At 54.3% G+C, this 27744-nt stretch overlaps 1 protein-coding gene across 1 annotated transcript in view; it reads right to left on the bottom strand.

The window, feature by feature from the left end:
- Positions 1-641: 641 nt before the first annotated feature.
- NSMCE2 (NSE2 (MMS21) homolog, SMC5-SMC6 complex SUMO ligase) overlaps positions 642-27744 on the bottom strand; it is a 295700-nt gene continuing 268597 nt past the window's right edge. Inside the window, exons 5-7 of the mRNA XM_060201567.1 lie at positions 14671-14771; positions 14274-14380; positions 642-2103 (exon numbers count right to left, since the gene is read on the bottom strand). Of these exons, the coding sequence (XP_060057550.1) occupies positions 1992-2103; positions 14274-14380; positions 14671-14771 (320 nt within the window). The 3' untranslated portion in view covers positions 642-1991. The remainder of the gene's footprint in view (positions 2104-14273; positions 14381-14670; positions 14772-27744) is intronic.

Here is a 27744-nt window from a genome sequence, read left to right on the forward strand (position 1 = left end):
AGTGGACGGAGCAACAGGAGTAGCTCGGGACACAGCAGGGCTGACGGGCTGGCAGCTGGCCATTCCCCATCGGCCGTTCCTGCGGCTCAGAGGCGGTGCAGACACCAGGGGCACTCAGGACAGGGCGCAGCCAGAAGCCATAGCAGACACGCCATTTCTCACAGCCTTCCATGCCGCCGCTGCTCACTGTCTCTGATCTCCTGCCGGAGCTTCCCGGGCCCAGGAAGCGGAGCCTCTGGCAGAGAGTCAAGCTGCTGCTTGAGGTGGTGCCCTGAGTCGAGGAGGGCCGTGGCAGGCTCTCCACCCCAGCCAGGCAGCAGGTGACCAGCGGGCTGCACCGGTCAGCGCCAGACCAAAGCACCGACTTCTCTGACTGACAGACAGACAGACAGACAGACAGAGACAGAGGAGATGCAGGCGAGCAGCCACGTTTATTCCCTCCACCGGGGAACATGTTCACAGCTGGGCTGCTCTTCCATGTTTCTGTCTGGGACAGCTCTCGGAGATGTTGTTCAGTAAGACCACTGGAAGTGAAGCTGGAGTATCAGAGAGACAGGGAGAAGCCTGGACAGCTCTCGGAGATGTTGTTCAGTAAGACCACAGGAAGTGAAGCTGGAGGTATCAGAGAGACAGACACCTCGGGAGGTGCAGACAGGACACACTGCCGATAACCAAAAGTTTATTCAAAATCAGAGAAGGTTTAAAAATAAACAATATAACCTGCTTCAAACTGTGTGGCAACGCAGAAAAAGGCTCCACCACACTGACAAACCCTGTATGCCACAGGTGGCCAGGTGGGTGGGAGGTGGCGGGGCTGTAGAGGGCGGGGCTGTAGAGGGCGGGGCTCCTGGAGGCGGGGCTGTAGAGGGCGGGACTATAGAGGGCGGGGCTCCTGGGGGCGGGGGCTGTAGAGGGCGGGGCTCCTGGAGGCGGGGCTTTAGAGGGTGGGGCTCCTGGAGGCGGGGCTTTAGAGGGCGGGGCTCCTGGAGGCGGGGCTCTAGAGGGCAGAGCTCCCCATGACAGGGCTCCCGGGGGCGGGGGCTGTAGAGGGCGGGGCTCCTGGGGCAGGGCTGTAAAGGGCGGGGCTCCTGGAGGAGGGGCTGTAGAGGGCGGGGCTCCTGGGGCAGGGCTGTAGAGGGTGGGGCTCCTGGAGGAGGGGCTGTAGAGGGCGGGGCTCCTGGGGGCGGGGCTATAGAGGGCGGGACTCCTGGGGGCGGGGCCGTAGAGGGCGGGGCTCCTGGAGGCGGGGCTGTGGGGGTGGTGCTCTAGAGGGCAGAGCTCCCCATGACGGGGCTCCCGGGGGCGGGGGCTGTAGAGGGCGTGGCTCCTGGGGGCGGGGCTGTAGAGGGCGGGGCTCCTGGGGGCGTGGCTGTAGAGGGCGGGGCTCCTAGGGGCGTGGCTGTAGAGGGCGGGACTCCTGGGGGCGGGGCTCCTGGAGGCGGGGCTGTGGGGGCGTGGCTCTAGAGGGCAGAGCTCCCCATGACGGGGCTCCCCGGGGCGGGGGCTGTAGAGGGCGGGGCTCCTGGAGGCGGGGCTGTGGGGGCGGGGCTCTAGAGGGCAGAGCTCCCCAGGACGGGGCTCCCGGGGGCGGGGGCTGTAGAGGGCGGGGCTCCTGGGGGCGGGGCTCCTAGGGGCGGGGCTGTAGAGGGCGGGGCTCCTGGAGGCGGGGCTGTGGGGGCGGGGCTCTAGAGGGCAGAGCTCCCCAGGACGGGGCTCCCGGGGGCGGGGGCTGTAGAGGGCGGGGCTCCTGGGGGCGGGGCTCCTAGGGGCGGGGCTGTAGAGGGCGGGGCTCCTGGAGGCGGGGCTGTGGGGGCGTGGCTCTAGAGGGCAGAGCTCCCCATGACGGGGCTCCCCGGGGCGGGGGCTGTAGAGGGCGGGGCTCCTGGGGGCGGGGCTGTAGAGGGCGGGGCTCCTGGAGGCGGGGCTGTGGGGGCGGGGCTCTAGAGGGCAGAGCTCCCCAGGACGGGGCTCCCTGGGGCGGGGCTCCCCGCTCAGCGGCGCTGCCTCTTCTTGTTGTGGTTCTCGATGGCTCTTCTGAGAGCTTCGTCGGGGATGAGGTCTGACATCTTCACGTCTGTGTGGCTACAGCCGACTTTAGGGCAACTGCAAAGGAAGAAGACAAGTCAGGTCACTTATCTTTTTATGAGTTTTTCTGAATGTTTTTATTTGTTACTGGATAGAGACTGAGAGGGAAGGGGGAAATGGAGAGGGAGAGAGACACAGAGACCCCTGCAGCCCTGCGTCACCACTCGCAAAGCTTTCCCGCTGCAGGTGGGGACTGGGGCTTGAACCGGGGTCCGTGTGCACTGTGACACCTGCACTTAACCGAGCGCCACGGGCCGGCCCTGGTCTTTACTGCCTTCCCCATAAGCTGCTCTGATAGAAGCACCTCAGTGAGTCACACACCTTAGAAATGAGGACAGAGGACTGGGAGACATCTCAGGGGCAGAGCACAGGACTTGCAGACTTGATCCCTCTCACGACACCTGTCTTGGGGTCTCTCTCTCTCTCTCTCTCGTAAAAGAAACGCACAAATAAGCCCCCCCCCCTTCTTTAAAGCAGGACTTGGGCTGGAAAGCCGGCTGGCTCACTGGGCAGGGCACAGGCCTAGCTGTGATTGAGCCCTGGCCCTGCACGAGAAGTGCTTGGCCACTGAAGGGAGCCCCAGTATCTGAATGAAAATACAGCCTGGGATGGCATGCTGGCTCTGCAGACAGACGAGCATACCTCCCGAGTCTCAGGTTCAACCCTCTGTACCACCGTAAGCCAGAGCTGAGCAGTGCTCTGGCAAAATAATAATAATAATAGTAATAATAATAATAATGATGATGATGACAATACAGCCTGGGTGGTGAGATCTCCCGAGTGAGGTCTGGCTGGGTGGGGGTGGGAGACCACAAAGCAGGGCCCACTGATTTCCTGACGTGAGGGTGTGAGCACGGCCCACCAGGGATGCTCCCTCTCCACGTGGGGACACGGGTGGAAGTGGAACCTGCGGCCACGGCGAGAGTGACAGGTGGGAAGGGCTTCCGTGCGCCCATCCTAGGAGGGCTGAGGGGCTGGACGTCGCTAGACATCAGGGACACGACGCGGTGATGGGCAGCGCGGGGAGTGACGGCCAGCTCGGGACACAGCCGAGAGCAAAGACCTGAGAGAGCTGCGGCGGTTATCTTCGGGGGGCAGACGGTGAGACACACTGTGACGTCATATTAGTCATAAAGAACAGTGAAAGTGATTATTAATAAGGACAAATGGAGCCAAAACCTGAGAGCTGGATGATCAGATATGGAGTCTCCCGGGAAAAGAGGAGAGATTTCAGCCGGCCGGGTCTGAGTGAAGGCCAGGGTCAGGCCGTCTATCTGGATGGGGGTGACTAGAAAACCAGGCTGGGGATGAGAGTCAGAATCCAGCTGGCCACGAAAGCAATCAGTGCTTCCTTGAAGGGGAAGGGGCCTGGGAGGGGCTGCAGGAGCACGCCAGGACACGGACACACACACATGTACAAGGCACATACCTGAAACCCATATGTCACAGTGCTGTGACGCTTCAATAAAACAAAACAAAAATGAAAGGAACAGAAAGAGGCTGGGCAGCGGCACACCCATTAGAGCAAATTGTTGGATGGTATGCCAGCTCCCCCTGGCTTCTGCTTAACCATATGCCTGTATAGGGATAGATTTAATCCCATTCAAAGCTTTGGTCTATTTACATAAATCACTTTTACATTTACATAAAGCACTCCAGGGCATTGGTAGTTCAGTGATAGGATTCTCGCCTGCTCTGCCCCCTCCTTGTTACACTCTGATTTTCACCAGTCACTTTTCTCTCCACCCTCTCTATGTCACATCCTGTTTCCACCCTACTTGGCAAGTATATATAAAGACAGCATTGTGAGTTTTAGGATACTTGAGTTTAGCTTAGCTCGTCTTAGATTGTGCTGCGTCCTGCATGAATAAAGAGATACTGCGTGCAACCCAGCCATGAGTCCCTGGTCGTCTGTTACCCGCCCGTGAAGCCAGCCCGGCGAAAACAACATAAACCGTCGAAAACAACATATGGCGCTACAACGTGGGACTGGACCTGCACAACTCCCAGATAAGTGAAGACTTTGCCTACCTATGCACTATGGTCTTCTCTTCTACTTATGAAGAGGTTTGCCAAAGCCTCTACAGTTTCATTATGAGACAGTTTCTCTGTCTCTGGAACATTTTACTCTGGACCACACTTCGGTTCCCTGACCGGGAACTTTGGTTTCTTATGACCGGGATCATAGAGCTTGGGAGATGCACAGAGATTTCTCCTTGGACTTTCTGGATTCCCTCTCCCATGTTTCCTGAAGAAAAGGACTACATTTTGCTCCGGGCCACAGTTTGGTTCTTTATGACCATGATCGTAGACCTTGGGATATGCATGGGGATTTCCACTGGGACTTTCTGGACTTCTTCTCGCATGTTTCCCATGGAGAAGGACTACTCTAGTTTGAAGAACATTCTCGAGTACCCTGGCAGTTCCCAAGTATGGAGACATGTGGTTAGTTCTACTCTCCTGATTGGATTCTTTCTTCGATGGGAAGACACTTTTAAAAATGGGTGCCTGAAGCAATCCAGCAGGAACAGTCAGAAGCACCCTAAATGGAATTTCGAGGAGCTTTTTGGACTAGGACGCCCTCCGGGGACTCTTAATCCTACATGGTGAGATCTTGATAATCTGGTTCAAGTTGCGTTTCATAAGAGAATGATTTGAATGACTGAATTTTTGTTTGACATTGACTTAAAAAAAAATGCTGGATGCAGCCATGATTTCTAGAGACATCCAGAAACAATCCAAAAAATTGTTTTTTTCCTCCTTTGATTTCTCTTTTACGTCTTGACATGAATCTGAAACGTTTAATCCTGAAAACGGTATGAGTTATGGGTGGGGCAGATAGTGCAATGATTATGTTAATTATTCTCATGCCTAAGGCTTCTACCGTGGTTCTTCTGTTTACCTTTCCATATTTTATTGAGTTTAAACTGTTTAAACAAACCTTAAAATCATACTAGAAAGGACTTCCAATTATAATGGAGTTATCAATTATAGTAAACTTCTAATCTGCTACAAGTTTTGTTTGACAAGTTAAGTGAATTTCAGCTGTCAAAGTCTTCACATGAAAAAGCATCTACTCAAATGGAATTCCTGGAAATCCATTTGGATCCTGTTCTCTGACATCACCCACAAGATGGAATGACTACAACGCACCCCCGGAAACCAATGAGGTGACCTGGCACGACCTGAAGAAACAGATTCACAGACTCCAAAGATCACTCTCTACAGAAAAGCAGAATTCTGGTGGCCGACATTCCCCATCGAGACAGACGTGCAGCGTTTCATCCTCTGGCATTTTCTTCTGTGGTCAGCTACTCTGGACTGACACCTCCATCGGACTTACTGGTACACGCTGCTGTGTTTCTCAAAGACTAACTTCAGCCAATTGCCTTGAGACTTTATAGACCATGTCCCCTCATCTGCAGGTTCTGCCCCAGAGGCAGAAAACTCCCCCATCTTATTAGGTTATGCCCACAGAGGCATGAAGCGCCCAAAGAGGCAAGAGATGCCCACAGAGGCAGGAAACGCCCTTTGAGGCAAGAGATGCCCCCAGAGGCATGAAGCGCTCCCGAGGCAAGAAATGCCCTTTCGCCTGCTAGGCCTTGCCCTTTGAGGCAAGAAACATTCCCCTTGGCATCACACTGGTTATTGCTGCTCGCCTATTTTGTTTTCCATGTCTTATGCCAGTTCTTTTGAAAACGCCTGTACGATATAGGTTTCTGTTCACCCCACAATGGCCATTAGTTAAAAAGAAAGGGGGAGATGTTGGATAGTATGCCAGCTCCCCCTGGCTTCTGCTTAACCATATGCCTATATAGGGATAGATTTAATCCCATTCAAAGCTTTGGTCTATTTACATAAATCACTTTTACATTTACATAAAGCACTCCAGGGCATTGGTGGTTCAGTGATAGGATTCTCGCCTGCTCTGCCCCCTCCTTGTCACACTCTGATTTTCACCAGTCACTTTTCTCTCCACCCTCTCTATGTCACATTCTGTTTCCACCCTACTTGGCAAGTATATATAAAGACAGAATTGTGAGTTTTAGGGTACTTGAGTTTAGCTTAGCTCGTCTTAGATTGTGCTGCGTCCTGCATGAATAAAGAGATACTGCATACAACCCAGCCATGAGTCCCTGGTCGTCTGTTACCCGCCCGTGAAGCCAGCCCGGCGAAAACAACCTAGCCCGGCAAAAACAACAGCAAATGTTCTCCTGCACAAGGACCAGGCTTGACCCCCGCTCCCCCCTGCAGGAGGAGAGCTGCAGAAGCAGGGCTGCAGGTGTCTGGCTCTCTCCCTCACACCTCTGGCTTTCTGTGTCTATTATATACATGAAGCAGAACACACACACGCACACATGCACACATGCAGTCACACAGACATGCATACACACACGCTCACACTCAGACATACACACACACAAACGCTCACACATGCACACACACCTATACACTCACACACACCCAGACACTCACACGCGTGTGCACACTCATGCAGTCACATGCACACACACGCACACACACACACACACAAACACACGCACACATGCACGCACACACACGGCCCTAGTTGGGAAATGCTTCCCTTGAAGTGCTCCCCGCTGCTCCCAGGAGGACTGAGCTGAGGACTGCAAAGGAAGAGCTTGTGGCTAGACAGCGGAGGTGAGGCATCTCTGGGAACCCACGGCCCTGGCTGCTCAGATGTGGCTCCCTGGTGGCCACAGGCTGGATCACGGCCTGACTTCTCGGCATGAGGCAGATGCGAGTGGGGCCCAGTGGCCGGGGCTGGGAGTCAAGCTGACCTGGGTCCCCTCCATGCCCCGCTGCCAGCCTCAGACCACAGGCGGCACGCCTACCCTTCTGAGTTCCCGTCTCCTCAGACTGACAGATTTGTATTTTAGATGGATGTTTATGTTCTTGTTTTTAAAATATCCTATTTATTATCTGTTGGAATAGAGACAGAGAAAATTGCAATGGAAGGGGGAGACAGAGAGGGAGGGAGAGAGACACCTGCAGAACAGCTTCAGTGCTTGTGAAGCCTCCCCCTGAAGGTGGGGACGGGGGCTTGAACCTGGGTCCCTGAGCACTGTAACGTGTGCTCAGCCGGCTGTGCCCCGCTGGCCTGTCCCTTCAGATTTAGATGGGGAGGGATCCTCCCCACAGGGCTGCAGGTGGGGGCGGGGGCCTGAACCTGGACCCTCCCCACAGACCTGCAGGTGGGGGCGGGGGCTTGAACCTGGACCCTCCCCACAGGGCTGCGGGCGGCAAGGTGCCCTGTGGGTTCAGTCCCTCTGTGACGACCACTTGCTCCCTGCCTGCAGTCGTGGTGTCTGTGTTAGGTGCTGGGTTCTCTGTACCCTGCGCAATCTGGGCACTGCATGTGTGTGAGCACTTGGACCTTTGAGGTGAGGGGTGCTGGGCTAAGTCCCAAGCACCCAGCTGTGAAATACAAATACGGGCTTCTGTTCACACAGCACTCTGGCTCCGTGACCCGAGACAATGATCCACGTCGCAGTTATGTAAGATATGTCAAGACAGACAAGGTTAAAGAACCACCAAAAACAAGACCAAAGAAAAGATGCCACTGAGAAGGGAAGCTGGCCATGGGAGCTCTCATTCAGCCAGAAGGAAGTCTGGCAGCTCAGCATAAAACAACCTTCTTGGCCCTGCTCTCTGGATCAAGGCTCCTTTATTAGTTGACAGAGCGAGTGACTTGCTTGCTGACAGCACTGATTTCTGGCTGGCTCACGTGCTGAGATGCGGCCACGTGAAAGTCAGGGGACGGCTGACGGAGCTCCGCCTGGCTGGGAGGGTCAGAGGTGAGGTCCGAGAAGGCCTTTGTGTTCATCCAAGGAGACTCTTGTGCCTCAGGCTTCGACGGCCCAGGTTCGGTCCCCCGCCCCCCTCCCACCATAAGCCAGAGCTGAGCAGTGCTCTGGTAAAACAAAACACGCAGCACCACACGCAGAAAAGGGGGACGCCTGTAGAGCAGCACATGTCCCTGTTCCTTCTAAGGGGTGTCTATTTTCCGGGGCTGGACGGATGGACGAACAGAGTGCGGCTGCCTTCTCCAAGTATGAAGGCGAGCAGCCGAGACTCTGTGAAGGCCGGTCCTCAGGAGGGTCCCTCCTCACGTCTGGAAGGTCCTGGGGATGGGTGCTGTGCTCCCGCCTGCCCCGCCTGCCCGGCCTTGTCCTGCCTCTACAGAACGGCCCTGCAGCTGACGGTCAGACGGTGAGTCAGCCCTGGAGAGGTAAGTGGAGGGCGTGGTGGGGAGGACTTTCTGGTGACATCAGCGGCTGGAGTCAGTGAAGGGGAGCGTGCCGAGAAGGGCTGGTGGGATTGACCAGCGCTCAGCGGCTGCGGGCTGGTGACACTCCTCTCTGTGGGCCGGAACGCAGGATGACAGTGTTGGACAGAGAGGGGCCACTTTCTGGGGACGCGGGGCCGGTCAAAAGGCACTCCAAGGGAGCCAGGCAGCCTGACGATACGAAAATACCAACAGAGGGGCGGGTGGTGGTGCCCCTGGTAGAGTCACCATGCACAAGGACCAGGGTTCGAGCCCCCAGCCCCCACCTGCGGGGGGAAGCTTCACAAGTGGTGAAGCAGGGCTGCGGGAGTCTCTGCCTCTCTCCCTCCCTGTCTCCTTCTTCCCTCTTGATTTCTGACTATCTCTATCCAATAAATAGCTAAAGATAATAAAAACTGAAAACAGAAATAAAACAACAAGACCAAGTATACCAGCAGGCTCAAGAGGGGAAGCGAAGTCTTGGCTCAAAGCTTCTGCTGTGCCGCTCTGGGGGACTGGCTGGGGCTCCTGTGCCTTGACTCTGCCCGTGAAGGTGGAGGGCACAGGGACGGTGTAAGCTGTGGCCGGGACGACCTGTGGCCACGGTCCTGATGCGTGCAGGGCCTTCCCTAGGCCGTGCCCGCTCCCACGCAGCCTGAGGGGCCAGCCCCACTGACACTGTTGCAGCTACACAGAGAGCTCAGCCACCTGGGGTGCACTCTGTGAATACTTCCTGGAGGAGGGGTTGGAGCTGGAGCTGGGGGAGAGCCTCCTGTCTCACCTTATCTCAAACTTGCCTTCTCAGACTAGAAGGACGAGACAAGGTCACAAAGACACGGCACTGAGTCGGGGTGTGGCTCCTCTAAGAACCAACTGTGCGTGCCAGTCCCCAGGACACCTGTGGACACCCACGCCCGCGCTCCTGTCGCTGCTGTGCTGCAGGAGAGGCTGGGTCCTGCCTGAAGCAGGTCATCCGCAGGATAGACCGTGTGTCCGTCACAGCAGCGGGCAGGCAGGACATGTGCTGGGCAAAGGGAGCCGAGGCCTCGGGGGCTGGAAGGCTACAGGAAACCCAGCCTCGCCTCAGCTCAAAAGGAAAAGGTTCTCAGGCTTGCTACTTCCAGAACCGGGCTCCCAGGAATGCTAGTCCTATCTACACGTCCTAGAAACTTTATTCACCATGTAAGAGGACCTGGGTTTGAGTCCCCAGTTACCACCTGCAGGGGGAAAGCTTCACAAGTGGTGAAGCAGGGCTGCAGGCGTCTCTCTGTCTCTCTCCCTCTCCCCTCTCAGTTTCTCTCTGTCCTATGAAAGAAAAGAAAAAGGGAAAACATGGCTTCTTGGAGCAGTGGATTTGTAGTGTAGGCACCAAACCCTAGTGATAACTTTGGAGGCAAATAAACAGAGCTAGAAAGAAAGGAAGAAGAAAGTGAGGGAGGGAGGGAGGGAGGGAGGGAGGAAGGAAGGAAGGAAGGAAGGAAGGAAAGGAGGAGGCAAAGCTTATAGATGCCTCTGGCAACCTGAGTGGGACACAGTCCCATCACAGGAAAACACAGAGTTCTGTGGCCTCCACCCTCCTCTGTCTGGCCGCTGAGTCTGTGGGCTCTGGGACGGCAACACCGCAGCCTCCACCTGACTATGGAGCCTGGCCCAGGGCTCTCTCCCCCAGGGCTTTACGCTCCCGGGCCAAGGCACTTGCTGTGCTGGACCTAGACTGGGACCCCTAGCAAGTTTGACTCGGATTTTCTGGGAGAGGTTGCTGCTATTTTCACTTTACAGAGGAGGAAACCGAGGCTCCAGGAGCTGACAGGACTTATTGGTGGTGGCCGGATGGGGACTCCCAGCACGCTGCCTCAGAGTTACTGTGGAGGACACCTGCCCATCCGACTCACTTTATCTCCCTGATTTTAATGCAACTATTTGGGAAATACGTTGCCTGTTCTTTTAATTTACTTATTAACCCAATTCATTTCATTTTATTTTACCAGAGCACTGCTCAGCTCTGGCTTATGGTGGTACAGGGGACTGAACCTGGGACTGAGAGTCTGTTTGCATAACCATTATGCTATCTACCCCATCCACATTGGCTGCTCCTGAACAAAACCAGAAATGACTGTGGGGAAATGGAAACACCTCGCAGTTTTCACGGTGAGATGAAGAACAGCTTGGTCATTAAGAGAACTATTTCAGGAAATGATCCTGCCCTTGTTTAGTTCTGGCTAAGGTCTGAACAGTTTCACTCTGACTCGAGTCAGCTGGAGAGCCGTTTCCCAGCCTAGCCACGCTGTACCTGGACTCCAGCACAAGCATGACAGCAACCGGGAGGAGACTTGGGAGGCCTTCGGCCGATGTGTCACAGACACATTCAAGCAGACGGGACCCAGAGCGGCGGCGCCCTGCCATGCACCACGGGCGTGCGTGACTGCTCCTGCTCACTCAGAACCACTAAGTGGTTTCTGGCTTCTAACCTCTTGCTAAGTGCACTTTATTTGGGGAGCCGGGGCGCCCCAGCCCCATGGCCCAGCCTCTCAGGTACTTGAGGCTCTTTCCAGGCTGAGCCTCTGCACAGGCCTTCCTTCGCTGGTCCGTCTGTCCATCCGTGCAGCCTGGGGCAGAGCGGAGGGGACCCGGCGTGAGTGGCTGCCACCTCCCCTGGTTCCTCGCTGCTGCCGGTCACATCTAAGGCAGCGCTTTCCTTGTGCTGGGGGGCGGGGGCGCCCCTCTGTGCCCGGACCTTCCAGTCAGCAGCTGCTTCTCTCCACATTCTGTGACTTCTGCCACTGGGACCGCAGGCTACACATGACCTCAGCTGTGTCCCTTGCCCTTCCTTTCTGTCTGCTCCTAACAAAGCCGTTCATCCAGACACCATAGAATTGTCAGTCCTTCAGGGCTCAGAGCTGTCGGCTATCAAATTCTGTTAGTTGTTCTCACTCATTCCTTCTATCCTTGCCTCAATCTGAGGTACTTTACTGTTGGTAGTCACACCCTGTTTTCCGCTGTTTAATTCCCACTGGTTCTCGTGCTTTTTCCTTTTCCCCACCCCCTATCTACGTACTTCCTCTTCCTGACACTTCCTCCTCAGGAGATATAAAGGACAGGATTTTCTAATGAATAGAGATTAGATTTTTGAACTGCATCCCCGCTCGTCAATAAAGATTGAACTGTGTCCCACTGAGTCATGAGTCCCTGATCGTCTCTCTCCTGCCCGCGAAGCTAGCCCGGCAACTGGCGTCTGAACAGGGACCAGCACTTTACCTGTGACTGTACTGAGCAGCCTCTGCCATGATTACTTCAGCCTCTGCCATGCTCACCTCCGGCCTGGCTCACCTCAGCCTCTGCCATGCTCACCTCAGCCTGGCTCACCTCAGCCTCTGCCATACTCACCTCATCCTCTGCCATGCTCACCTCAGGCCTGGCTCACCTCAGCCTCTGCCATGCTCACCTCAGGCCTGGCTCACCTCAGCCTCTACCATGCTCACCTCAGGCCTGGCTCACCTCAGCCTCTGCCATGCTCACCTCAGCCTGGCTCACCTCAGCCTCTGCCATGCTCACCTCAGCCTGGCTCACCTCAGCCTCTGTCACACTCACCTCAGGCCTGGTTCACCTCAGCCTCTGCCATGCTCACCTCCAGGATGGCTCACCTCAGCCCTCCAAACTCGTGTCTCTCATGCCCACAGGAAGACAGTGTGGTGATGTGTCCTGAATCTTGCAGCATGCTTGGTTTTTAGATACTTAACTGACTCACATCACAAGCATCAACGTGGTGATTACAGCTGTTGTTGCCGACTACAGATGGCATCACCCTCTCACATGCATCTCTACGCCACCCTCCTGCTGTTGTCACACACGGCTTCCTCCTCATTCCCCTTCAGTGCGCAGCAAGCATAGCTGTGCCTATTATCTACCCGGCTGGGCGAGCTTGTTGGCTACAAAGACTCTCTTTACCATTCTCTGAAATCCTCTCATTTTCTAAGGCCCAGTAAAAGCACTACCTTCTCTGCAAACCTTTCAGACTTCTGCCACCTGGGCACAACTGCTATTGTGAAGCCAGGAGAGTCTGCTGAATTTGCACTTGAGTTACAGAAATATAGAAAAGAAAAAAAGGGAAGGATAACAAATGCCACTCAGTGTTTCCCAGTATCACACCCGAGCCCACAGAGGCAGGAGGTGTAGATAGTCAGCACACAGTGACAGTGATCCGCTTAAATGGGCCCTGTCCTGTGGCGGCTCGCACCCGGGTGAGACACGCTTTGTGTGGGTGCCTGCCCCTCTCCCACCTGCCTGTCCTGATATACTCTGGAACTCTAGGAGCCGGAAAGCAATCCCAAGTGTGTTTACTTCAGAGGAGCAGCTGTATATATACTCTCCAAGTAGGGTAGAAACAGGATGTGACGTAGAGAGGGTGGAGCAAAAAGAGACTGGTGGAGATCAGGGTGACTACGAGAGGGGGCAGAGCAAAAAGACATCTTGAACCAGTGGCGATTAAACCAATGCCCTGTAGGCAGGGCGGTTCCTAGGTAACTGGTTATGTAAATAGACTGCAGCTTTAAGTGGGATCAAACCAATGCCCTGCAGGCATGGCGGCGCTTAGTTAAGGAGGATTAGAGACAGAGGCTTTAGGGGGGGGGGGATGACACACGACACAGACTGGCACACTACCCAACAGGTGCCTGCCCCTCTCCCACCTGCCTGTCCTGAGGCGGCTCGCACCGGGGTGAGACACGCTTTGTGGGGGTGCCTGCCCCTCTCCCACCTGCCTGTCCTGAGGCGGCTCGCACCCAGGTGAGACATGCTTTGTGGGAGTGCCTGCCCGTCTCCTACCTGCCTCTAGGACGACCACAAGCTGCAGGACAGGAGCTGCAGAACCCAGCCTGGAGCACTGATTCTTAGCAATCAGGTCGGAAAACTAGTCTTGGTTTTATTTTAGGCAGTTAACAGTTCAGAAACAAAACAGATTCTATGCACATGGAGAGACAGAGGGCTCATAAAGAAAATATGATGTCTTAATCCCAAGTTGGAAAATCAAAGCAGATAAGATGTACTTAGTCTCAGTTCTGAAACTATGAGGCCACCCTCCTTAAGCAAGCAGGGTCAACCATCTGGTGAATAGCCATCAAGGTAGCTGTAGCATCAAATACCCTAGATCCACACCCAGGAGGGTGGGCGATTCCAGCTGTAGACATGGCCCAGCTAGTTTCTGGGCTGTGCAGAAGTAAACTTCATATCCAAGGGAGTCGGACCGAGAGCGGGTCACACCTGCAAGTCCACTCCTTGAACAGATCCATGGTAAGTGCTCAAGAAAGACCAAACGGAGTCAGAAGTCGAGATGACACAGAGAGCTCCGTCACTACAGAGTAGAGGCCCCTGGCTGTGTGTGAGGGAGGGCAAGGAAATGAAAGACTCTCACAATCCTGGTTAAAGAAACAGCGTGCTGATAGATCATTCACGCACTTATTCAGATGTTCCGAGAAATACGAGAGACTCCCCCGCAATTAAATATTGTGATTTACACTTCCGGACAGAATTCATCTTTTAGCCACTTCTTTTAAAGTGGGAAGTTTATAAATGGGAGGGGAAGAAGTCCCTTGCTCTGCTATCACAACTCTGCTTCACTTGTTTTAGGGCACAGCACAAATTCACACAGATTCCTGTCACTGGGTTAAAACTCACACAGATATTTTTTCTTCTGTCTTGTATTTGACATCCTTTCAGCTTCTTCATCAGTAACTTCATCAGTAACTTCCCCCGTGTCCTGTTTCACAGAAAGCCCCTTTCCATGTCACACTGTTGGAGAGGTGACCTGACGGGGAGACACATGCCTGTTTCTTCCTGTCCTGAGCAGGTCACCTCTGACTGACGGCCACAAGCAAGGCTTGCTTTACCCTCTGTGTCGACTTACCAGGCCTTCTTCTTCCTCTTGTGCTTGGACTCGATGATGCGAACAACGGCTTCCTCTTCATAGGTGTGGCCACAGACTTTGTTCTTCACCGGCTTCTTCATCTCTAACTGCAACCAAGGAGATGTCAGGCTTTAGGAATGATAATCACCGACTTCCAGTAAGTTTCCCAAGTCTGCAATTTACAGGCACGCTTTTCCCCTCGGCCCGGGGCCTTCTACGTCTAACATCTGATAGTCCTGACGGCACCTCAGAGGAAGTGGAGGCCAGTAGACCGAGGCCGCCGGCCGGGAGAAAGCCCCAGCTCAAGCATCTCCCACTCCCGCTCTTCTGACTCTAGTCAGAGTGTCTCAGAAGTGAGGAGAACTGATTCTTTTTTGGGGGAAGGCGGAAATGGTACCTGTGTGATGGGGCAGATGAAGTTCGTCTGACTTTGAGTTACGATCATGTCTTCATCAACCCCCTCTGCTCCGTCAGCATCTCTATCTGCTTGAAGACCATCTAGAGAAAGGAAAGAAAGTCACTGAGCCTCCTTGCTTGCAATTACTCAGAGAACAAGATAGAAAGGGAGGAAGGGCGATTTCTCAGGCTATGACACATTAGCTGATGTGCTAACACCTTGGTTGAACTGGCCCTCTGTCTGAGACACGCTGTTCAGGTGGTGTGGTAGAGACTCCAGGACAGACAAGAAACTGAGTCTCAGAGCAGTACATTTTTTCCCAAAGTGACACAGATTTAACTTGTGTGGGAGTACTGCCCAGAAATCAAGCGTGTGGCTTTGCAGCTGGAGAAACCTAAATTTTTCATTTGCACCTGTGAGACCTTAGGTGAGCAAAGTGTTTTTCAAAAGCATTTTACAGATTCGTTGCAAAAATCAGGAGAGATGAGAAGGTAGAATGCTCGGCATGACTCCTGAAGCAAGGAAACAGTCAACAGATGACAATTACCTTAAGTCGTGGAGAGGTTCTTAGGCCTTGTGGTTTCAGAGTTCTTTCAGTTACCCTTGGAACACAAAGGAGCTTGGACAAGGTGGGCTGTATCACTGCCAGACACTGGGGATTTCAGAGTCTGTGTGTTTGTGAACTCTCTGAACAATCTCATTGCATACTGATGGAAATTATTCTTTTAAAAATAATTCCAAGTAATCTTTTTTCTAGAATAAAGGGCAGGGAGATAGCATAATAGCCATACAAGACTCTCATGCCTGAGGCTCTAAGGTCTCAGGTTCAATCCCCAGTACCACCATAAATTAGAGCTGAGCAGTGCTCTGGACTCTTTCTTTCTCATTAAAATTAAAAAAATGTCAGAACAACAACAAAGACCAAAGCTGGCAGTAAGAGTGGCAATATCTTACATATTATTGAAATATTTTTAATGTTTGCCTTAATAACAGTTTGGCTTGATATCTTAGTGTGCATTGAATCAGCTGTGATACCAAGCTGGGGGAGGGTGGCCCAGTGACTGGTGGGTGGGTACTGGGGCTGGGGGGAGGTGGCCCAGTGACTGGTGGGTGGGTGCTGGGGGAGGGTGGCCCAGTGACTGGTGGGTGGGTACTGGGGCTGGGGAGAGGTGGCCCAGTGACTGGTGGGTGGGTTCTGGGGCTGGGAGGGCTGGGGAGAGGTGGTCCAGTGACTGGTGGGTGAGTACTGGGGCTGGCGGAGAGGTGGTCCAGTGACTGGTGGGTGGGTACTGGGGCTGGGGGGAGGTGGCCCAGTGACTGGTGGGTGGGTGCTGGGGCTGGGGGAGGTGGTCCAGTGACTGGTGGGTGGGTACTGGGGCTGGGGGGAGGTGGTCCAGTGACTGGTGGGTGGGTGCTGGGGCTGGGGGAGGTGGCCCAGTGACTGGTGGATGGGTGCTGGGGCTGGGAGGGCTGGGGGAGAGGTGGTCCAGTGACTGGTGGATGGGTGCTGGGGCTGGGAGGGCTGTGGGAGAGGTGCACTGTAATCCATTAACCCCTCTAAAACAAACAAAATAGATGGACATCTGAAGACAATGGTAACATTTAATATTCAATTTTATCTAAGATGATAAGGTATCTTTGGTGGCACTCATTGAAGTAGTCAATATTTTTTTCTTTTTTTAAATATATTTTATTATCTTTATTTATTGGATACAGACAGCTAGAAATTGAGATGGAAGGGGGCAATATAGAGACAGAGAGACACCTGCAGCCCTGCTTCACCACTCGTGAAGCTTCCCCTGCACGTGGGGACTGGGGGCTTGAACCCAGATCCCTGCACACTGTAATGTGTGTGCTCAACCAGGTACACCACCACCCACCCCCATAAATATTTCTTCTAATTAAAGTAATTTGCTATCATTTTATTTTTAGCTGCCAGGGATTTCTGAGCCTGAATGAGTCTATCAGTTATGAGAGAACTCCTCCTCCCCTTTTCAACATGAGGGCGAGCACGAGAGAGTAGCACCACTCCACCAGCATGGCGCTCCCCTGAGGTGCTGGGGGCTGAATCTGGTGAAGTGTGTATTCTACTAGGAGAGCGCTTCCCAGCCCTAGATGTCGTGAACTGAACACCAAAGGGAAGAGAGACCCCAGGGGCCTTGATGTAGGAGCCGCGTGAACTCCCAGGAATTTGAGTGGGCCTACAGATGGTCTCCAGGTGCCGTGAGGCTGGGGGTACAGCTGCTCACAGCCGGCTACTTGCAGCCTTCAACAAAGACTGACGTGCCTCTGCTCCCAGTGTTCAGCTCACACACCAGCCAGCTAGAGAGCAGCTGGAGTCAAAACCCCTGGCACCACGCTTGCTTGCTTTCCTTCCCTTCATTCCTCCATGGAAAGCGGCGGCCAATTCTGCCAGTTGGCTCTACACAGCACTTCAAGCCCGTTGTGTCCCTCGCTCTCTAGCCCACCTCCATCCAGACTGCCGTGGCCTCCTGCCCAGGCCTGTGCAGCGGCCCAGAGTCCGACTTGGGCCACCCCCGCTGGCCCGCCACACCCCCACGTGCGCCAGCACAGCCAGCCTCCCTGCAGTTTCCCTCTCACCTCCAGCCCCAGGCGCGCTGGCCTCTGCCTTGTTTCTGGGACATCCAAACTCTTTCCTGTCTTTGGCGCTTTACACTAACCTGTCTGGAATGTCTTTTTTCTCCTGATCTTTGTCACTTCTCCTTCTTGTCATTTTAAAAATGTCAGTTTAAATGCCATCTCTTTGGAGAGGCCTTTTCGGACATGCCAAGCTCACGGCCGCACAGGGCGCTCTCTGTCCACTGCTGTCGTGACTGCGCGGCATGTATCTGGAAACGTGGTTTTCTGGTCTGTCTTCCTGCCCGCCTCACCCACCTCCAGGAAAGCAGGGCTTTGTTGGCCCGCTCACAGGCCTGTCCTTGTCTCCATGTCCTTGGCACGTAGATGTTCCACAAACATCTGACCAGTCAAGTGCTTTCCCAGCGAGAAGAGTGGGCATGCTTTTCACAAGGAAATACTGTGAGTTCTCTGCACAAGTGGAGACACAAAACGTACGCCCTCAGCAGATTTCACAGATTCTAGGCCGATAGTGAGGGGACTTCACTCCAGCTTGGGTTTAGCCTTAAACCCTGAATTACATGTCAAAGGCGGGAAGTATAAGTTTGACAATTACAGTAGTCTGTGTGGTAATTACAAAGGAGAATGTAGACATGGTCTTGTGGTCAAAAATATTTGGGCCAGGCCACACACAGCCCTGCTATTAGTCACTTGTCAGACTTTAGGCATTCCACAACTGGCTTCCAGTCTGTGGTTGTGAGCCAGTTGGGAATAAAAGTTGATTGCTATGTGCTTTTCCAATTAAGCCCAAGTATTTTTCTGAAAGAGCATGGACATTTGCTGTGTAGCGGCAGTGCTCACTGGCCTGCCTAGACTAGCGCATAATTCAGACAGCAAGTCTGCAAGCAGGAGCTTGGAGCCCCTCTAACTTGAAAAGGAAAAGTCTGATTCCAGGTCTGAGACTCTGTGCTTACAGTGAGTGCAATGGTCAATGCCAGCTCCTGACAGGCTTCTCCTGCTCAGAAACTATCACTGGGGCAAGCAGGTACCCTACCTGGACAGCATTTAGGCTCTAAGTGCTAAGAGTGAGGCTGTGGACAGCACAGGATCAGGCTCAGGAAAAGGGCAGTGAGTGAGTGAATGAGTGAGTGAGGGAGGGAGTGAGTGAGTGGCAGTGTGAGGAGCTCCTGCAGCTCAGGGTCAGGCTGAGGTAAAGGGCAGTGAGTGAGTGAGTGAGTGAGTGATAGTCTTAGGAGCTCCCGCAGCTCAGGGTCAGGCTCAGGAAAAGGGCAGTGAGTGAGTGAGTGAGTGAGTGAGTGAGTGAGTGAGTGGCAGTGTGAGGAGCTCCCCCAGCTCAGAGTCAGGCTCAGGTAAAGGGCAGTGAGTGAGTGAGTGAGTGAGTGAGTGAGTGAGTGAGTGGCAGTGTGAGGAGCTCCCCCAGCTCAGAGTCAGGCTCTGGTAAAGGGCAGTGAGTGAGTGAGTGAGTGAGTGACAGTCCAAGGAGCTCCAGCACTCAGGGTCAGGCTCAGGTAAAGGGCAGTGAGTGAGTGATTGAGTGATCATCTGAGGAGATCCTGCATCTCAGGGTCAGGCTGAGGTAAAGGGCAGTGAGTGAGTGAGTGAGTGACAGTGTGAGGAGCACCCCAGCTCAGAGTCAGGCTGAGGTAAAGGGCAGTGAGTGAGTGATTGAGTGGGTGAGAGTCTGAGGAGCTCCCCCAGCTCAGGGTCAGGCTCAGGTAAAGGGCAGTGAGTGAGTGAGTGAGTGAGTGAGTGATAGTCTTAGGAGCTACCACAGCTCAGGGTCAGGCTCAGGAAAAGGGCAGTGAGTGAGTGAGTGAGTGAGTGAGTGAGTGAGTGAGTGACAGTGTGAGGCGCACCCCAGCTCAGAGTCAGGCTCAGGTAAAGGGCAGTGAGTGAGTGAGTGAGTGAGTGAGAGTCTGAGGAGCTCCTCCAGCTCAGAGTCAGGCTCAGGTAAAGGTCAGTGAGTGAGTGAGTGAGTGAGTGACAGTGTGAGGAGCACCCCAGCTCAGAGTCAGGCTCAGGTTAAGGGCAGTGAGTGAGTGAGTGAGTGAGAGTCTGAGGAGCTCCTCCAGCTCAGAGTCAGGCTCAGGTAAAGGTCAGTGAGTGAGTGAGTGAGTGAGTGAGTGAGTGAGTGATAGTCTGAGGAGCTCCCCCAGCTCAGGGTCAGGCTGAGGTAGAGGGCAGTGAGTGAGTGAGTGAGTGAGTGAGTGACAGTGTGAGGAGCTCCTGCAGCTCTGGGTCAGGCTGAGGTAAAGGGCAGTGAGTGAGTGAGGGAGGGAGTGAGTGATAGTCTGAGGAGCTCCCCCAGCTCAGGGTCAGGCTGAGGTAAAGGGCAGTGAGTGAGTGAGGGAGTGAGTGAGTGACAGTGTGAGAAGCTCCTGCAGCTCTGGGTCAGGCTGAGGTAAAGGGGAGTGAGTGAGTGAGTGAGTGAGTGAGTGAGTGAGTGACAGTGTGAGGAGCTCCATAGCTCAGGGTCAGGCTGAGGTAAAGGGCAGTGAGTGAGTGAGTGAATGACTGACTGACTGACTGAGTGAGTGATAGTCTTAGGAGCTCCCGCAGCTCAGGGTCAGGCTCAGGAAAAGGCAGTGAGTGAGTGAGTGAGTGAGTGAGTTAGTGACAGTGTGAGGAGCTCCCCCAGCTCAGAGTCAGGCTCTGGTAAAGGGCAGTGAGTGAGTGAGTGAGTGAGTGAGTGAGTGAGTGAGTGACAGTCTGAGGAGCTCCCCCAGCTCAGGGTCAGGCTCAGGTAAAGGGCAGTGAGTGAGTGAGTGAGTGATAGTCTGAGGAGCTCCTACATCTCAGGGTCAGGCTGAGGTAAAGGGCAGTGAGTGAGTGAGTAAGTGAGTGAGTGAGTGAGTGACAGTGTGAGGAGCACCCCGGCTCAGACTCAGGCTCAGGTAAAGGGCAGTGAGTGAGTGAGTGAGTGAGTGACAGTCTGAGGAGCTCCCCCAGCTCAGGGTCAGGCTCAGGTAAAGGGCAGTGAGTGAGTGAGTGAGTGATAGTCTGAGGAGCTCCTGCATCTCAGGGTCAGGCTGAGGTAAAGGGCAGTGAGTGAGTGAGTGAGTGAGTGACAGTCTGAGGAGCTCCTGCAGCTCTGGGTCAGGCTGAGGTAAAGGGCAGTGAGTGAGTGAGTGAGTGACAGTGTGAGGAGCTCCCCCAGCTCAGGGTCAGGCTGAGGTAAAGGGCAGTGAGTGAGTGAGTGAGTGAGTGAGTGAGTGAGTGATAGTCTGAGGAGCTCCCACAGCTCAGGGTCAGGCTCAGGAAAAGGGCAGTGAGTGAGTGAGTGAGTGAGTGAGTGAGTGAGTGAGTTAGTGACAGTGTGAGGAGCTCCCCCAGCTCAGAGTCAGGCTCTGGTAAAGGGCAGTGAGTGAGTGAGTGAGTGAGTGAGTGAGTGAGTGAATGAGTGACAGTCTGAGGAGCTCCCCCAGCTCAGGGTCAGGCTCAGGTAAAGGGCAGTGAGCAAGTGAGTGAGTGATAGTCTGAGGAGCTCCTACATCTCAGGGTCAGGCTGAGGTAAAGGGCAGTGAGTGAGTGAGTAAGTGAGTGAGTGAGTGAGTGACAGTGTGAGGAGCTCCCCCAGCTCAGAGTCAGGCTCTGGTAAAGGGCAGTGAGTGAGTGAGTGAGTGAGTGACAGTCTGAGGTGCTCCCCCAGCTCAGGGTCAGGCTCAGGTAAAGGGCAGTGAGCAAGTGAGTGAGTAATAGTCTGAGGAGCTCCTACATCTCAGGGTCAGGCTGAGGTAAAGGGCAGTGAGTGAGTGAGTGACAGTCTGAGGAGCTCCCCCAACTCAGGGTCAGGCTGAGGTAAAGGGCAGTGAGTGAGTGAGTGAGGGAGTGAGTGAGTGACAGTGTGAGGAGCTCCTGCAGCTCTGGGTCAGGCTGAGGTAAAGGGCAGTGAGTGAGTGAGTGAGTGAGTGAGTGAGTGAGTGAGTGAGTTAGTGACAGTGTGAGGAGCACCCCAGCTCAGAGTCAGGCTGAGGTAAAGGGCAGTGAGTGAGTGAGTGACAGTCTGAGGAGCTCCCCCAGCTCAGGTTCAGGCTCAGGTAAAGGGCAGTGAGTGAGTGAGTGAGTGAAGTCTGAGGAGCTCCTGCATCTCAGGGTCAGGCTGAGGTAAAGGGCAGTGAGTGAGTGAGTGAGTGAGTGACAGTGTGTGGAGCTCCCATAGCTCAGGGTCAGGCTGAGGTAAAGGGCAGTGTGTGAGTGAGTGAGTGAGTGAGTGACAGTGTGAGGAGATCCCATAGCTCAGGGTCAGGCTGAGGTAAAGGGCATTGAGTGAGTGAGTGAGTGAGTGAGTGAGTGAGTGAGTGACTGAGTGATAGTCTGAGGAGCTCCCGCAGCTCAGGGTCAGGCTCAGGAAAAGGGCAGTGAGTGAGTGAGTGAGTGAGTGAGTGAGTGAGTGAGTGACAGTGTGAGGTGCTCCCCTAGCTCAGAGTCAGGCCAGGTAAAGGGCAGTGAGTGAGTGAGTGAGTGAGTGAGTGAGTGAGTGACAGTCTGAGGAGCTCCCCCAGCTCAGGGTCAGGCTGAGGTAAAGGGCAGTGAGTGAGTGAGTGAGGGAGGGAGTGAGTGATAGTCTGAGGAGCTCCCGCAGGTCAGGGTCTGGCTGAGGTAAAGGACAGTGAGTGAGTGAGTGAGTGAGTGAGTGAGTGAGTGACAGTATGAGGAGCTCCTGCAGCTCTGGGTCAGGCTGAGGTAAAGGGCAGTGAGTGAGTGAGTGAGTAAGTGACAGTGTGAGGAGATCCCATAGCTCAGGGTCAGGTGGAGGTAAAGAGCAGTGAGTGAGTGAGTGAGTGAGTGAGTGAGTGAGTGAGTGACAGTATGAGGGGCCCTGCATCTCAGAGTCAGGCTCTGGTAAAGCTCAGTGTGTGAGTGAGTGAGTGACAGTGTGAGGAGCTCCTGCAGCTCTGGGTCAGGCTCAGGTAAAGGGCAGTGAGTGAGTGAGTGAGTGAGTGAGTGAGTGAGTGACAGTGTGAGGAGCTCCCACAGCTCAGGGTCAGGCTCAGGTAAAGGGCAGTGAGTGAGTGAGTGAGTGACAGTCTGAGGAGCTCCTGCAGCTCTGGGTCAGGCTGAGGTAAAGGGCAGTGAGTGTGTGAGTGAGTGAGTGACAGTGTGAGGAGATCCCATAGCTCAGGGTCAGGCTGAGGTAAAGGTCAGTGAGTGAGTGAGTGAGTGAATGACAGTGTGAGGAGCTCCCACAGCTCAGGGTCAGGCTCATGTAAAGGGCAGTGAGTGAGTGAAAGAGTGAGTGACAGTGTGAGGAGCCCCGCAGCTCAGAGTCAGGCTGAGTTAAAGGTCAGTGGGTGAGTGAGTGAGTGAATGAGTGACAGTGTGAGCAGCTCCTACAGCTCAGTGTCAGGCTCAGTTAAAGGGCAGTGAGTGAGTGAGTGAGTGACAGTCTGAGGAGCTTCTGCTGACAATAAAAAAAAAATAGAAAAGGAATGAATATCAGAGGGAGAAACGGAGGGAGAAAGGCACTAGCAGGCTCCACTGAGAACTGAGCCACCTTGGTGCCTTCCATGTGACCCTGGTGACACCAGGTCTGATATGAACCACCTGCAGGCTAACTAGCAAATTCTTCCAGGAAAACCATCTCTAGCCTAAACAGAAAGGCTTTTAAATCATCAAAGACCCAGTGCAACCCCTGCACTTTGCCTCCGGGGGTGGGGTCGGGTGGGGTGGGGGCAGCAGAGGGTAGAGCTGCCCTTGGCACAGAGCAGCTAGGCACCTGCCCACGGGTCCCCAGCGGGCTGGCTCGGGGGAGTCAACCCATCTCAGAAAAAACAAACCCAACAGCCCCAAGTAGCCCACTGGTGGGACAATAAGCAGTTAATGGAGATATGGCCATGTGCTCCCCACTCGACCCCACTGCCGACAGCAGCCCACTCAGGGAAGCAGTGATGCTGTCTTACACCAGCAGACCACGGCCGCGAGGACTCAGCTTCTGAGAATGGGCACACTAGCCCTGAGTCCCTATTCATTTGCAGACATGAAAGCACACCTCTCAGCTTCCTCCTTCATGGTGTCCACAGCACTTCAAAGTATGTTAGTGCGGGGCACTTACTTGCTTTTGCTCTCCCAGGACATCCCCAAGGGCAGATTTTCTCCCCTCGGGAAGGCTCACAGCGCAGGGCAGGTGAGCAGGTGGAGCAGGATGGGCAGGCACTGGACCAGAGTCATCTCAGCAAGCCGCCCACTAGTGCCTCTGGTGTTGGTATTCTTCGTGTTGGTTTGGTCCCCTTCCCCCAACTCTGAGAGAAATGGTTTGGTCCTTGCTAGTTTCACGCCCCTCTTTCTCCCCGCCCCGTATGCTAAGGACGTGCAGAGTCCCAGCAGCAGCTGAGAAAGAAACAGGGGGGAAGCACATGGTGTGGTGATTTGCCCGCTCGTGAATAAAGCTTCTCTGCCCAGCCGTGTGTCTCTGGTCATCTCTGTCTGCCGCCGCGAAGCTAGCCTGGCCAGCTGGCGCCCCCAAAACTTTAACAACAAATGGCGCCCACGTGGACCTGACCTGCGCATCTCTCAGATAAGTGAAGACAATTTGGCTACCTATGCACTATGGCCTTCTCTTCTGCTTGTGAAGAGATCTCCAAAGGCCTCTGCCCTTTCTTCGTGAGACTGTTTCGCTGTTTCTGGAACATTTATCTCTGGACCACTCTGTGGTTTCCGCCCAACGCCAGCTCGCAAGAGCCCAACGCCAGCCCCCATGAGCCGGCTTTCCACCGCGTGGCACGGGGCATTGGGTGCCGGCTCCCTCCACGCTGCTCGGCCGCTGGGAGCAGGGCAGCAGACATGGCAGGGCCATGGGGCAGGGTCGCGGCGGCCTATCCTGGCCGCCACCCCGGGGCACCTCGGCCCGCGCCTTCTGCACTGCTGGCCCGCCTGCCCTCATGCTATGAAGTCTGGGCAGATCCCAGACCACCTGGAGATCGCAGGCTCCCTGCCTAGACTGGGCCCCCTGGACGAGATCTCCAGCTTGTGTCTGAAGGCAGACAAGCTAGAACACGCAGAGATTCATCCAGAGATCGCAACCTGCAATTCCTAGAAGTGGAGCTACACGGGAATGGAGCTGCACGGGAAGCCACCTCCAGATGGTGACACCCCCTCCAACAACTAAGACAGTACAGAGCTAAATTCGTGTTTAAAATGACATGTCTTTGCAACAAAGGCTTCTCTCCTTGTGTATTAAAGACCATGTTTACGTGTGTGTTTAAAGTTTGGTAACATTAACTTTAAGGCTAAAAATATAACTTTAAGGCTATATTCTTACCAGACAGAGTTAAAGGAAAAAGGTTTTCAATGTAATTCTCATAAAGATAAAATTAACTTACATTTAAAGTCTAAGGTAAAAATTAGTTTAAATATCAATATATTTTAACCAAGTTGGTCTAAACAAAACCTGCGCACACCCAGGGTGTGTCTCCATCTTGAATGGAGGTTAAATAGACTTGTTGATATGTAAAACTCTCGATTACCTTCTCCATTAGAGATGGTAGATTACACAATGGCTATGCTAATGATTCTCATGCCTGAGGTTTTCTTTCCTTGATTCTTATGTCTACCTTTTCACATTCTATTGTTTAAACTTTAAACAACCTTAAAAGCATTCTAAAAAAGACTTCTAATTGTAATAGAGTTATCAATTGTGATAAACTTCTAACCTGCTACAAGTTTTGTTTCATAAGTAAGTGAATTGCAGCTGTCAAGTTCTCTACAGAGAAGCAGAATTCCGATGGCTGACATTCCCCATGGAGACAGACGTACAACAATTCACTCCTTGACAATTCTTTGGTGGACATCTGCTTTGGACTTCTATCGGACTCACTGGTACACCTCGGACACTTTGCACAAAACTAGCGGCTTCCCCTTATGCTGCTGGGTTTCTCAAAGACTGACTGCAGCCATGCCTTGGGACTCTAGGCCGTTCCCCGCCCCCATGCTAGAAAATGCCCGTCGAGGCAAGTATGCCCCCCAGAGGCAGCAAATTTTTTTTTTAAGCTGATAAAGTTTTGCCCACAGAGGCAAAAAATGGCCCCCTCAGGCCCTCCCTTGGCAGCACACTGGTTCTTGTTACTCGCTTGCATGTTTCTCCATGTTTGTGCCAGTTTCTTTTTTGAAAATGCCTGTACGATATAGGTTTCTGTTCACCCCACGCCCCTGATACTGTGGTCATTTAGTAAAAAGAAAAGGGGGAATTGTTGGTATGTTTCATATTGGTTTGGCTCCCTTCCCCCAACTCTGAGAGAAATGGTTTGGTCCTTGCTAGTTTCACGCCCCTCTTTCTCCCCGTCCCCATATGCTAAGGACGTGCAGAGTCCCAGCAGCAGCTGAGAAAGAAACAGGGGGAAGGACATGGTGTGGTGATTTGCCCGCTCGTGAATAAAGCTTCTCTGCCCAGCCGTGTGTCTCTGGTCGTCTCTGTCTGCCGCCGCGAAGCTAGCCTGGCCAGCTGGCGCCCCCAAACTTTAACAACACTCTGGGAGCCACCTGGCTCAGGACTCCTGCCACCCTGCTCTGTGAGCCACTATAGACCAGGCCTGTGCCCCTGTGCCAGCTGACCTCCCTGCTCTGTGAGCCACTATAGACCAGGCCCGTGCCCCTGTGCCAGCTGACCTCCCTGCTCTGTGAGCCTCTACAGACCAGGCCTGTGCCCCTGTGCCAGCTGACCTCCCTGCTCTGTGAGCCTCTATAGACCAGGCCTGTGCCCCTGTGTCAGCTGACCTCCCTGCTCTGTGAGCCACTATAGACCAGGCCTGTGCCCCTGTGCCAGCTGACCTCCCTGCTCTGTGAGCCACTACAGACCAGGCCTGTGCCCCTGTGCCAGCTGACCTCCCTGCTCTGTGAGCCACTATAGACCAGGCCCGTGCCCCTGTGCCAGCTGACCTCCCTGCTCTGTGAGCCACTATAGAACCAGGCCAGTGCCCCTGTGCCAGCTGACCTTTCTGCTCTGTGAGCCACTATAGAACCAGGCCTGTGCCCCTGTGCCAGCTGACATCCCTGCTCTGTGAGCCACTATAGACCAGGCCTGTAACCCTGTGCCAGCTGACCTCCTTGCTCTGTGAGCCACTATAGAACCAGGCCAGTGCCCCTGTGCCAGCTGACCTCCTTGCTCTGTGAGCCACTAAAGAACTAGGCCAGTGCACCTGTGCCAGCTGACCTCCCTGCTCTGTGAGCCACTATAGACCAAGCCTGTGCCCCTGTGCCAGCTGACCGCCTGGTCTGTGAGCTACTATAGACCAGGCCTGTGCCCCTGTGCCAGCTGACCTCCCTGCTCTGTGAGCCACTATAGACCAGGCCTGTGCCCCTGTGCCAGCTGACCTCCCTGCTCTGTGAGCCACTATAGAACCAGGCCAGTGCCCCTGTGCCAGCTGACATCCCTGCTCTGTGAGCCACTATAGACCAGGCCAGTGCCCCTGTGCCAGCTGACCTCCCTGCTCTGTGAGCCACTATAGAACCAGGCCAGTGCCCCTGTGCCAGCTGACATCCCTGCTCTGTGAGCCACTATAGAACCAGGCCTGTGCCCCTGTGCCAGCTGACCTCCCTGCTCTGTGAGCCACTATAGACCAGGCCCGTGCCCCTGTGACAGCTGACCTCCCTGCTCTGTGAGCCTCTATAGACCAGGCCTGTGCCCCTGTGTCAGCTGACATCCCTGCTCTGTGAGCCACTATAGACCAGGCCTGTGCCCCTGTGGCAGCTGACCTCCCTGCTCTGTGAGCCACTATAGACCAGGCCTGTGCCCCTGTGCCAGCTGACCTCCCTGCTCTGTGAGCCTCTATAGACCAGGCCTGTGCCCCTGTGTCAGCTGACATCCCTGCTCTGTGAGCCACTATAGACCAGGCCTGTGCCCCTATGCCAGCTGACCTCCCTGCTCTGTGAGCCTCTACTAGAACTAGGCCGGCGCCACCCTCACCCGCTGCTTTGTGAGCACTTTGGACAGGGGCCAGGACATTGAGGGCTTTGTGTAGCTCTGTTCTTGTCCATGGAGACTGGCGTCTGGCAGCCCCTCAGTCTCCTTCAGTCCCCTCTGCTGCTCCCTGGCTCTCCTGCAGGCGCGTGGTCTGTGCAGAACAGTCCAGAGTTCTGTGTGGCCTGGGCTTCAGGGGGGAGACCCTGGGCACCATCTGGCTCAGCCCTCAGTGGGGCTTACATGCTAAATAGTCTGCAGACTATCACTTCCTGCACATCTATCCTTAAAATGACACGAAGACAAGAAACAAGTTTTGCCTTCAAAGAGAAGAACAAAACAAAGGCATCAGAGAAACACTGAGGCAAAAACAATATGGCGGCCTCACATCTGAGAAACACTAAGGCAAAAACAACGTGGCGGCCTCGCATCTGAGAAACACTGAGGCAAACAACGTGGCGGCCTCGCATCTGAGAAACACTGAGGCAAACAACGTGGCGGCCTCGCATCTGAGAAACACTGAGGCAAACAACGTGGCGGCCTCGCATCTGAGAAACACTGAGGCAAACAACGTGGCGGCCTCG

This window comes from Erinaceus europaeus, chromosome 1 (genome assembly GCF_950295315.1).
Source record: "Erinaceus europaeus chromosome 1, mEriEur2.1, whole genome shotgun sequence".
Lineage (NCBI taxonomy): Eukaryota > Metazoa > Chordata > Mammalia > Eulipotyphla > Erinaceidae > Erinaceus > Erinaceus europaeus.